General features: G+C 40.0%; 2 protein-coding genes across 2 annotated transcripts in view; one reads left to right on the forward strand and one right to left on the reverse strand.

Annotated features, from left to right (window-relative positions):
- Positions 1 to 3146: 3146 nt before the first annotated feature.
- On the reverse strand, positions 3147 to 7839 carry dio1 (iodothyronine deiodinase 1). The gene is made up of 4 exons (XM_079505192.1): positions 7349 to 7839; positions 7080 to 7223; positions 5919 to 6118; positions 3147 to 3925 (listed from the first exon to the last, which is right to left on the reverse strand). The coding sequence occupies exons 1-4, from the start codon at positions 7683 to 7685 to the stop codon at positions 3860 to 3862; spliced, it is 747 nt and encodes a 248-aa protein (XP_079361318.1). The 5' UTR covers positions 7686 to 7839; the 3' UTR covers positions 3147 to 3859.
- glis1b (GLIS family zinc finger 1b) overlaps positions 7681 to 12485 on the forward strand; it is a 112818-nt gene continuing 108013 nt past the window's right edge. Inside the window, 2 exon segments of the mRNA XM_079505511.1 lie at positions 7681 to 7862; positions 9707 to 10048. Coding sequence (XP_079361637.1) covers positions 9751 to 10048 — 298 coding nt within the window. The 5' untranslated portion in view covers positions 7681 to 7862; positions 9707 to 9750.

The raw sequence follows: 12485 nt of genomic DNA on the forward strand, positions 1-12485 counted from the left end.
ACAAGTTCACAATCTATATCTTCCTTTGCTAAACCATCTCAAGTGAATTCCTTACATCAAAATGACAAGAGTGAATCTTTTTGCCTTTGTTTCCTTCAATATTTAACATCCGTTCAGCTCTTCAGATGTCAAAGGTTGTACACTGTTGAAGCTGACACTGATATCAATCCTGACCTATTTCAAAGCGGTGTGGTTAGCGGTTATTTTGTCATCAGACAAACCTCGAGATCTTAGACATTTTTCTACACTCAATCTTCAGTTATTGGAATGAAGACCTTTCCATAGATTATTCACACTAAAAGAAGACATGAAGCTTGATATATGATTATCAAATAAAATATATTATTTATTGCACAACCTATAACAAACACTGCTAAATAAAAACTTAAAAGTTAACATTCTGGTATGGCTTATTTTACGGAAAAGATTAAATCTAATAAAATATAAAAGCGTATTCAATGTAAAAGAGGATTATAAAAGGATTATACTGTCACAATACTTTTTTGTAACTTCACTCAATGTGAAAATGAGCTGATTTCCTTCCTAAACTGAACTAAATAAACATCAGACATTGTTTTGAGTTAGTGGTGGTAAATGTACACCAAATCACTGGTTAATCACTTCAATTCTGTGTTTTTTACGATTTCGTACAGACAAACTCATGGAAGCGTTTTTCCACGTCACTGCTCGTAGTTTAACCACTGACATGAGCCCTAGCATATGGGGCAAGCATTCAGCAAAAATAGCAGTACTACGTGTGTATATATATCCTAGATATATAGTTTAAAAATGTAATTTTAATTTTGCCTTTCCCATATAAAACTAAAATTCAGGAGTCATAGTGAATTTATTCACATTAATTTCCCAACATAATAAAATATCTAAGGTACAAGCAATGACTGCTGTTATTTTAATAGAGCTAGGGTCAAATAAATGAATACCGTAGAATACAAAAAGATTAACTTCTTGGATAAAACATCAAGTTATGATTCACTGGGGCACCTGCTGGCCTAGTGGTCCAGGCGCTTACCACATATAGGTTTATGACGACTGTTGTTGCATGTCTCTCCCCTTCTCTCTCTCCCTCTTTCCTGTCAATCTTCACTTGATATCAAGAAAAATAAAAAATAATCTTTAAGTTATGATTCACGGGCATGTTATGGAGGTTTCAGCATAATGGTACATTTATTACAAGTTTTATTTCAGACAGGCTATTTATAACTGTGTCCTCAGGTACAGAGTCAGTTGTGTGAAGTCAGCCTTCCTGTTTACATGTGATCCACCGCAGTCTGGAATAAACCCTACTATTAATATAGCACGTCGTGCTGCATTGATGGTACACATTGTGCAACACAAGACAATGTTTTACTTTACCACTGGTGTCTTACCAGGATATATTTTGTCTGGTGAACTAATTGCCTGTCACCACACAGCATTGTGTGGTGACAGGCAACTTGTCATAGTGCCAAGCTTCTGTCACTGTGACACAATATTTTTGGCAAACCACAAATAAGTAAGATCCTGAGGCACACTGAATCAGTAAGACGCTCTGTTGATCTCTGTTGAAGCAACTGGAGTCGTGCGAGCTATTACCTTGATGCTCTGTTGATCTGACCTCCTCAAACCCTATACACTCAAGTCACACTCCATATATGGCCAGTACAGAATTCACTCCACATGTTTATCTGACCCCCCCATGCCGAAGCGCCAGTGCTCACCCAGCAGTCTGCCGTCACCCAGGCGGATGGATGCGTGCACGCGACCTCGCCCTTTAGGGCCTTTAGGGCGAGGTCGCTTCTTGCCCTCAGGGCGTCTTACTGGTATTGTTTGCAATATGTACTGTATGTTTTAAAAGAGGGATTTTGTGACAACCATACATTACTGCATTATATACTAAATATACAAAACATATATATTTTGTTCCACCTTTCAATTCAATTACTATATCAGTACTTTGTGTGCACTCATTACCCATTACAGACTAGAGACATTTCTATACCATAATAAAATGTATTTTAACCACATAAACCCTATTAGTTTACTGGAGTCCTGCAAGGGTCTATGCCCCCCTCCTTTTCCCCACTATCTCATCTCTACCAGCTCAGTATGAGTTAACAGTGCCCACTGGTGCCACTTTGAAAAGTGGCATGCCACTTTTCAAGTCCAACATGTGGACTTTGAAAAAGTGCCATGCCACTTTGAAAAGTGGTATATACCACTTTTGGAGCTCGCCCCTCATGCACTGGTGGGTGCATGTGGACTTTCCCCATGATTTTGATTGACACATAATAACACTAACAGGCTCTATGCATAACTCTAGTCCCCGGTTTCTAGAAGGTGGCATGCCCGTTGCCTGTTCCGGTTCATTTCCCCAGAGCTTCTTGATTGGCTAGGCAGCAGATTTGAAACACACAAAAGGTGTGGTTTCATGAGTTTCCCATTCAAATCCATTGCCGGGTAAAAACCTGGTACTACAGAGCCAAACACATAGTATAGGCCGGCTAGTGGGGGATTGACTTAGTTTTCCATTGTTTGAATTCAGACACATTCATTGTACAATCGTGTCAGTTACTGAACATATCTTGATTTTGATACTATCAACATGGTCATACAGCCAAGTATAAACTAGCCGCTACACTATGTTTATGTTGCTTTAGGAAGCTGGTTTATGCTTCATCGTAAGCCAGTGTGACGTGCCGGAAACAGCCAATCTATAAACTCACAACGCGTGGAATCCTTGACACATTGTGAGCTTGTAGATCTGCCATGTACCCGACACCGTCATACGATGGAGCATAAATAAGGCATGCGTGGCTCCAGTGAATCCGCTGGCTGATCGCCACAGGATGTGGCCTGCTGGCTGGGCATGGGCCAAATACACCATTTAGGCCACTTTACAGCATGTTATGTAACAACACCAACTTGATCCGTTTCCTGCTGTAGCTCTGAGTTAGTCATTCAGTGATTTGTAAACTATTTGATGTTGTTCATGCATAATTTACTGTGTTTATTTGTGTGGCTAGGAGACACAGGCCAAGTCTGTCAATTACAATAATCTCCTAATCTCTAAAAGAATTACAATAGTAGGCCAATATTGCCTGTCACATTTGTCTTATAAAAGTAACCAGGCCAACATTATTCTCAAATGACACATAAAAAGAGGTTTATATAATACATATTTTAGTATATGGGTCCAGTGTGAGTTGGTTTACAATGCATACATACACAAGTAGAAAACATGATGCAGACATCAACATTTCCCCTATTGTTATGGATTTAACATAGGCTACTTTATTTCTGATATACATAGCAGGTTGTTAATGCATACAGGTACATGTACATGCAAATTGTGTAGCCTACTTAAACATGTCAAAAATGTCTATAAATGCTCCAACATAATTCAGCTGAGGGCATACTTTTAACGAATTAACTATCAAATTACAGTGACCATAGGTTTACATTGTAACCATCATTTAAAAAGCAGCCTCATGTTAAATTATTTCAGACCATTCACTCAGACCATGGGAAGTATACAGTTAACTCATGAGGTAATAACGCTGTATATAGCAATCCATTTAAAAGCAATGTTACTGAGCCTTTATATGATAGTGTTATTGTTATTGTACTCCAGTGCATGCATCATTTAAAACATCCTTGATTACCCAAAACTCCAACTGGACAGTCTCCACGTTTCACTTTATCTGGCTCCAGAGCATGTCAAGTTTCTTCTGTAGCCGTCACTAACAAACATGATCGCTCTGTCCAAGCTCAGAGTACAAACTTTGGGATCACACAAAGAAACCCTCATATATATATATACAGGTTACATAACCAGTACAGTCCGACTTGTTCAGATTATCTACTTAATCTTCTCCAGGACCATACGCACCTCCATGGGACTGTAGTTCCAGGGTCCCATACCACCCTAGTGAACACAGAAATAGAACAATACATGATTTAGACTTAGAGAAAGGGTCATAAGAAATGAATAACTAGTATTTAATAATCAACCAATGCGTTCATTTCACTGTGGGAATGTCAATATGGCCATATTGTGCCAGCCCAGAATCATGATAACCAGTGTGGTTGCTGAGTCACACTTGCACACTTGCAAATTAACCAAGTTGGTACAACACATGGATCTCCATATGTGGAGCTGACTATCATCACCTGGTTCTCCATATATGAAGATCACGACACTGACCTCATCAAACCCTGGATAGCCAATGCCATACATGGAGAAGACTGGATCATCACCTAGGTCTGCATATATACAGCCAGCCAGCAACTCTACATCTTTGATTGATTGATTGATTGAAGAATTTATTAACAGTTTGCAGAATTACAGTACATTTCAAGCACAAACTCAATACAAAGGCTGTTAACTGTGAGTGGACGACCCAATTAAGCATTACACTTGTTTCCAATAGGGTCCACCATGTTCAAATCATCAAAACATTTAGAGACGTACAAATAGACACTTCTATATAGACAAAGAACAGTACAGGAATTCATCATAATGGAGGTAAAAAGGGAAAAGAAACATATACAGTGAGGGGACACCAGATTAATAGTTTAACTCCTGCTTCTTAACTGTGCCGTATTATTCTTTTGTTTTTGATCAAGGATGTTGCTCCATCAAAGAAATCATGGCATAACATTATAATGGACTGTATTCCTTGTGAATACATTACATGCATGTTGCATTCTAAATTGGACACTTTCTACAAAATTTGGGACCCTTATTTAGATCATATTGGACCAACATTGTCTGCCACAGTACTTGGAGGTTTTGTGCCAGCATTCTTCCCTAGTGGGTGCTCTGCTTTGGGGTGGGGGATTGTTTGCCCTTTGGGTATGGGGAGGTGGTCGCCCGGGCAGGGGTCTCGATGCGTTGCATCAGGGCCGCTTCTTGAGGTGGTGGCCCTGCCGCCTGGAGGGGAGGCGGTTACCGCCTTTGAGTGGAGTATGCATGGGTCTGCTCTTATTGTAATGATTTGGTGCCTATGATAACTGTATTGTCTGCCTTTTTAATATATGTATTTATATACTGTATGGATGTATTTCCTGAATGGGAGTCTATCAAAATTCAAAAGCCACTTATTGTCATTATGGTTCATTGTTCTTGCCATGTCTTTGTATATTCAATCTTTTTATTTATAATAGTGTTGTGTCTGAGCTGTTTTTCTTTTCTTTTGTTGTTTGTTATTATGTTCTTGTTGTGTAATGTCTGTTTGTTGTCCTTAAATTGTTAAAACCAATAAATATACTTTATAAAAATATATGTGCCGTATTAAGAAGCTCTGTTAAGGGCGAGGTCGCTTCTCGCACTCAGGGCGTCTTGTTGGTTTTGTAGGCTATATCTTCAGTGTCCTGTGGCATGGTATGCAATGCATACCATGCAATCAATTCAAACTATGGCTCCATTCCAGAAATTCCATTCCAGAGCTGTGTTGTGTTCATTAAGGGCTGCTGTTAGCATGCTTGCGTAACAACATGCACACCAGTAACCTCTTCAATATAACAGAATAGGCATTAGACTTTGGGTCTATAAAAGTTGGTTACATAACTCTTTGATAAGCATTTGTTCAACAGTTTGAGAAACACCTTAGGGATGTATACTTACTTAGCTGGCGAGTTCTCAGAAGTGCTATATTTGCCAAGTACAATAAATGTGTTTTTTCTTTCTTTTTTCCCTTTTTTTCTGGGCTTTATTTTGTCCCAAATGGGAAATGAGACTGCAGTAAGTCACAAAACACAGTAAAAGCTCACAAACAAAGAATAAACATAAAATGAACATTAGGACATAAGTTCAGAAAATAGCCAAGGAAGTTGGAACCTAGTGTAGCCTACTGAGTGTGCTGAACAGCTCACACAGCAGTAAAGCTGCTGTACTGACTGACATACAATGACCCTACCTTATAAATGACTTTCCCAGCCTGCAGCACATACAGCCTCTCAGGTACGGCACCATATTTCGTTGTGGTTATGTTGGTCATTTCATCCACTACCACTGGACACAGAGGATCCTTCTGGACCAGAACCTTAGCTGCAGACAGCCTCTCGTCCAGGCACTGGTGTTGGTTGATGTCAACATTGTTGGCAAAGACCCAACCATCTGAAAGCAATAAAGATTGAAGTGACCAGCATGACTATGACTGCAGATTGATACCACAGCTAAAGCTTTGGAAAACCAGAAGCGTTGCTATGCGCTTGTTCAGGGGTTTAATCATAAACAATACAAAAATGATACATATATAATTATGACACACTGGAAAGGGCATCAATGCATGTCATTTGATTTTACACAGCTGAAAGAAAACCATAACTTGTATGTGCTAGTTGGGATTTGAACCCCATGGTCTCCCGCAGACATAGCTTTTGTTTTAGATTTTCCGAATTTATCAAGACGTTGCCGAACTTGGTTCATGAATTAATCAGAGTTGAACAGACTTAGCTAGGGTTCACATGATCATGGCGAAACTTCTGCCTGTTTTTTGGGACTGCTACATTTACAGAGCAAACGTGTACATAAACGTCCAGATTTCAAATATAAAGTGCTCACCCCGGGGGCCACAGATGTTAGACATTTCCTGGAATAGCTATTAGCACCCGTGCATTCCGCGTTGTTTCAACTATGCACCCTGTTTGTGAGAGGAATCACACCCGTGTGAAGTGAGGGGCGCTCTTATCAGGCGTGTAGCGTGAATTCAAATGTTGACTGGGTTAATTTGACCCCTCACTGTATTTCTTTTCCCTTTTTACCTCCTATGATGATTTCCTGTTTATGGCTATATATGGCTATAAGTGTTTATTTGTAGCCTACGTCTCTAAATGTTATGATGAATTGAACATGGTGGACCCTATTGTAAACAAGTGTAATGCTTTATGGTGTCGTCCACAATTAACAGTTTTGTATCGAGTTGTGCTTGAAATGTACTGTAATTCTCCAATCTGTTAATACATTCTTCAATCAATAAATCAATCAATGACAGTCATGTACGGGGCTAAGTTAATATGGACGTGGACAGCAGGATATTTCAAAGGACAATGGTTTGGTGGTGTTCTATTTCACTCACCTGTCGAATGTGCTTCAATGATGTAAACTACAAGAAAGTCTGCCACGTCCCTGAAGTCACGGACGACTTCTTTGAACTCGTCCAGTTTGAACAGAAACGGGGGTCAGGTGCAACTTCCAAAGCTCAACACCAACGGTCTGTTGCCTGTCAAAGGAAAACAACACAAGCACACACATCACACACTTCAATCAAATATCATCACCACTGTTGAATGGATTCCAAGTGCAATAGTGTAAATGAACAGATGATTTTATGGTGTAAAAACTCACCTTTCATGAAGTTGAAGATGGTTGATTTATCTCCATCTAATGTCACAACAGGTGTGTTGGGGGCTTCTGCGCCCACAAAGGCCTCTTGGCCCAGATTGAGCCACAAGTGTCCTACCAACGTCTTGAAGAAGGTAAGGGAACCGAACGTCGGTCCCCAGTCTTCATACTTAAACTGTGGGTTATGGGCCATCGTGGTCCTTTCAGCTGCTTTAATGGTGATCTTCTTGGCTAGGCTGGGTGAAATGAAACGCAACATTGTCAGAACGCCGACATTCAGCATTCCAAAGAAGAGCATGCCTATTGTGATCAGGAACACCCGCAGTTTTTGTACAATCATGTCTGCTGCATCAAAGTGAACTGCTGTCTGACTGTCTGTCACACGGTGCTCCACTGACCAGCACACCGAACACCACGCGTCGCTGGACTGATCTGCATGCACTCTGCACTGCAGCAGCGATAACCACCACAGATGTCCAACCTATTTCCGCCGTGTGGAAACACTACAACTCAATCCGTAGGTTTACCGTAATATTGGACATGTACGCACATACGTTTTATAACTTTATTATAATGGCGTTTTACTTAACTCGGGTTTTTACCGTTGTCACTGGCATGCATGCTTATGAAAACGAAATCGGCACAGCAGGTATGTTAATAATGAGTTGATTAGCCTAGGCAGGCTATGTTCTGTTATGACAGTTATGTTGAGGATTAGAGGGAAAATGTAGAGTGAATTTTACCAGACTAAATACATGCTAAATGCAGTCCACCTGACTCCACCACTAGATGGTGGTAGAGATTAGGCTACAGCCTACAGTAGACGAGTTGTCAAATTTTGCTCAACATAGTGTGGCTCTAATTTAACGTTGGAAAGTGTATGCCGTGGGATGAAAATATAGGCTAGCTATTTTTATTGTAATTAGGCTACTTTTGAGGAATTGTATTAGCCTAGTTTGAATAATGTTCGTTTTACACGTAGTTTAATTCAGGTGAACTTTTTTATCCATTAATTCAACTGAAAACCCTCTGGCCTGTAAAATATCAGTTTTCTCAATAAAAATAAAAGGTTCAATATAGCCTACAGGCTGCAGCCTATCCAACGATGGTCATAGGCCTATACTGGATGAATGTATTTTAATAACGATATCAAACATAGCCTAGCCTACACTATCTATCAGACCTAATGTGAAATAAATACCAATGGCACATAAAATAAAATAAAAAACAGCGAAAACCTAAACCTGAATCTCATTTTGTATTAGGTCTATTGGAGATTTTTAGGAGGCATATATAGGTTTGCTTATAGAACAATATTGTATATTTCTTCCAGAGTGGGATTTTTCTTTTTCTAATCAATTTTTAGGCTTTATTTATTTATTATTCCAACTGTCGGAATGTCGGAATGTCTATTTTTTAAGGGTTTTAATAGGCTATGCCTACTTGTAGTAATTTGCTCGTCACTTAGCCAGGCTACCGTGCTTGACTATTGTGAACAGAACTCAATTAGCCTTTTTAGTTTTTACAGAGCATATAGGCCTAAGGCCAACATTTCATTTTCTTCTAATTCGTTGTCCTTGGATTTAATTTGCCTATACAGCTATAGGCCTAGATACATGTCCAGAAACACTAGTTGTAGCCTATAATCTGAAAATCTGGGCTATGATTTGTACCCCCCCCCCCCCCCCCCCCCCTCTCCATCGTAATTACTTTGGCACCTGTCCACGAATTGCTGTTGCGCAAATTCAACATCTACACACGCAGCGCTCCGTAGACTACGGCATGCAGCCTGTCTCTGTGTGTAAAACGGGTCCTCTCGATCGATATATTCACATCCTCCCATAATCCTATCCCGGACACTGCCCTCATTGGAGAGGAAAGAAGTTATAGTTGAAATACTGCGAAGTCAGTCAGTGGACCTATCGGATGTCAATCAGAACCAGCCAGAGACGCGCGTCCTTTCGGGATGCTGCCGCATGGGACGACAGATACAACACAGCTGCTGATTATTATTACACTCATCAATGTTTTCTTCATTTCCCTCGTCATTTGGAAAAGAATGCTGACGCACACACGTGTAGCGTACATTCATTCATCTTTTATTTTCCGGTGCTCGTTATCGTTTCATAAGGTAGGCGATGTTGTCATGATGACATGTTTATTGATTTATTTTATTATGTTATTATAGTTGTAGCCTATTTCGATTTATGATGATGAATTAATCTGTGCGCAACTTCTACATTCCTGTCCATTTGCCAACATAGAAAAGCATTATATTTGTTGCAAACTAGCCTATATGCTAAGCCGATAGCAGTCTTTGCTTAAGATTTGTTTTCCCTTTTTTCTTTTTCTTATGTTCAGGTAATGTGAGCTGGACTTTCACACTCTTGAGAGCCGCGGTTTCAATGCAGAACTCCTCGGCACTGTTCGGGATGGTTAGTCACTGTCAGACCCCAACGTTCACAGACTTCACGGGCATGACGCTCTCAATGTACAGCTCCAAGACGGACATCTGTGCGAGACGCGTCGGGAACGATGGCTTTGGAGCCCAGAATTTGCGGAGCCCGCATCACAACCCGGCTCATATGCAATGTGCCAGTCCAAAGCGACCCGGCGCGTCCGAGGAGCGCTATGGGTCTCAAGAAAAAGCGCATCTGACAGCCAAAACTCCACGCACATGCTTTTCTGTCACACCCGGGCAAGGTAAGCTGAACTTTCCACAAAATGCACAAAGAAGTCACAATCAACTTAATCAAGATCACTGATTTAGATATTGTATTGTGCTACTTGTGAATTCCTATGACCAAAATAGTAGCTGAATAGCAATATTTCATTCAATGGGGATATTAGCACTTTATGCTGAGTGTTTATATTATGGAAAATCCTACAGTTGCTGTGGGAAATGGCTAAAATAAACCACTCAAACAGCAGTTGTTGAAGTGTGACCGATTTGGAGAAGGATTACACAAGAATTTTGAGATTACTTTAGATGGAAATATAATCAGACCGTGATCTGAAATAATACTGACACTGGTCCAGATGGCTGCCTGGGAGCATGATTTTGCTGTCTTTTGATCCAGCGGTACTGTATATTTTGTTGACAGAATCCTGTTTGCCGTGGATTAGACTATGGTTAATTAGACCCAGAAGTCACTTGGATGCTGGGACAATTCATAAATAACACAGCACAATCAAAGCCTTTGCAGCACAGGAAGACCATGTGTAGTGATACATGTGCAATATAAGTGCCAAATAAGTGTGCACTTCCTATGGGTGTCAACAGCACATGGCTGTATTTAACTTAAGGGGGAGTTCATTGTGATGTCAGCTTATTTAGAAGATGCACAATTGGTGTTAAGACCTCTCTGGTGGCCTTAATGGCTCTGACAGATTAAAATAATAATATATTACTTTAATAAATGCTTATTTTTATTTTCATTGTCAGTTCAGGCAATTAAGCTAAGGATTCTGCATGAGAAACACATTTTGTTTCTTTAGTGAAATCTCCCCGGTTGATGGCTAGTTGTAGGACATGCCAAAAAGCATCTTTGACACCCGCTCATCAATAACTGCGTAAACGTAAAAACAACAATTACATAGCTGAAATAATTCAAATAAACACTGGCAGCATCCACAAGTGGTGTGGAAACAAGACCCACTGCCTGGTGTATGCCTGTCTTGTGTGGAAGCCTATACTCCATCCTGTTTAGACAGCATGTTGTTGTGAACGGGTGGACGGACGTAATTACTGGCCCATCCTAAATTATGATTAGACAGAAGAACTGACTTTTATATTAGCAATCATCCTCGCAGCAAGAAGAGGATCAACGGATTTGATTATTGTTTCTTCTGACTAAACGCAAAACATGTGGCTGCCGAATGTGTGTCTGCATTTATGAGTTTTCTTGGAGCACAATTGTGCCCTCAGAACCCCCCGTCCCAGCATCCCCCCAAACCAGAATGAATCGTCTCATTGTCTTTGGGATAAGTCTTTTGAACTTGCTCCGTAAATTGTGGGAAAGCGTGTTATGCCTTTGTGAATTTATGTTGTGTACGTTAATATTGAGAGTTTGTTTTACAGTTCCCTTCTGTCAGAAACAGTGTCAGAAAGACATGCATAATTGTTCATATTTTATCTTTTACAATCATAATTGCTGTGGCAATATCAATTTGAGTAATTTGATAATTGTGAATGTTATTTATGAATGTTTTTGTTCTACTGTAGAACAAAAACATTCACAAATAATGAACAGAACAGGAATTCATCATAAAGGAGGTAAAAAGGGAAAAGAAACATATACAGTGAGGGGAACACTTTCATGTTCTCCATGAAGTACGTCATTTTAGACAACAAATGTGTTGTTTGGTTTGGTTAAATGTGTAGGCTACTGCTAATATATTTCCTCTGTCACCCCCGTAATTGCACGGTATGATGTTTGCCAGGTCACAGTGTATTTTGGTTGAGTCTGGATTACAAAAACTATCACTGGACTCATCAGGTTTGTGTATCATGCTTCATTTCAGAGAGATTACGTTTCAAAGTCGTCTGTGGGGACAGAACTGGAGTTCAAACTGCATTCTCCAGCACTACTTTACATTCATACTGAAAAAGATTTATTTAAAAATAACAGACTCTAATATTTGTTCTGGCGGATATAGGACAATGGATGGAGAACATATTACCTCAAATCAAATGTATTACCGTTGACCTCTCTGTCGTTGCAAAATCGGAAACATTATCCAGTGATAACTGCTAGCGAGAGGCAGATTTGTATCTGTTGCGCTGAGGATAGTAGTAGTGACGCATGGCAAATCATCATCAAGCATGATTCCTTCACTTCTTAATTTACCATGGGGACTGTAAACAATCTGGATACAGTCATGACTGACATGATTTCCAATAGAGAGAGCGAGTGTGCGCGCAAGTGAGAGATTATGGTGTTTGTGTGTATGAGTTGATGGAGTGAGTGACTAGATGATTAATGTAGTGATCGCTAGTAATCAGTGAGTTGGAGTGGAGGAGAGGACTCAAGTTCTTCACTGAAGTGCATCGAGATAGAGCAGGATCCTGTCTTTGTTCAAAAATCTTTTAACACTGATTCCCCAATCTTTTTGTTTGGGGAAAACAGATATGATAGGC

This window comes from Electrona antarctica, assembly GCF_951216825.1.
Source record: "Electrona antarctica genome assembly, chromosome: 7".
Taxonomy (NCBI): domain Eukaryota; kingdom Metazoa; phylum Chordata; class Actinopteri; order Myctophiformes; family Myctophidae; genus Electrona; species Electrona antarctica.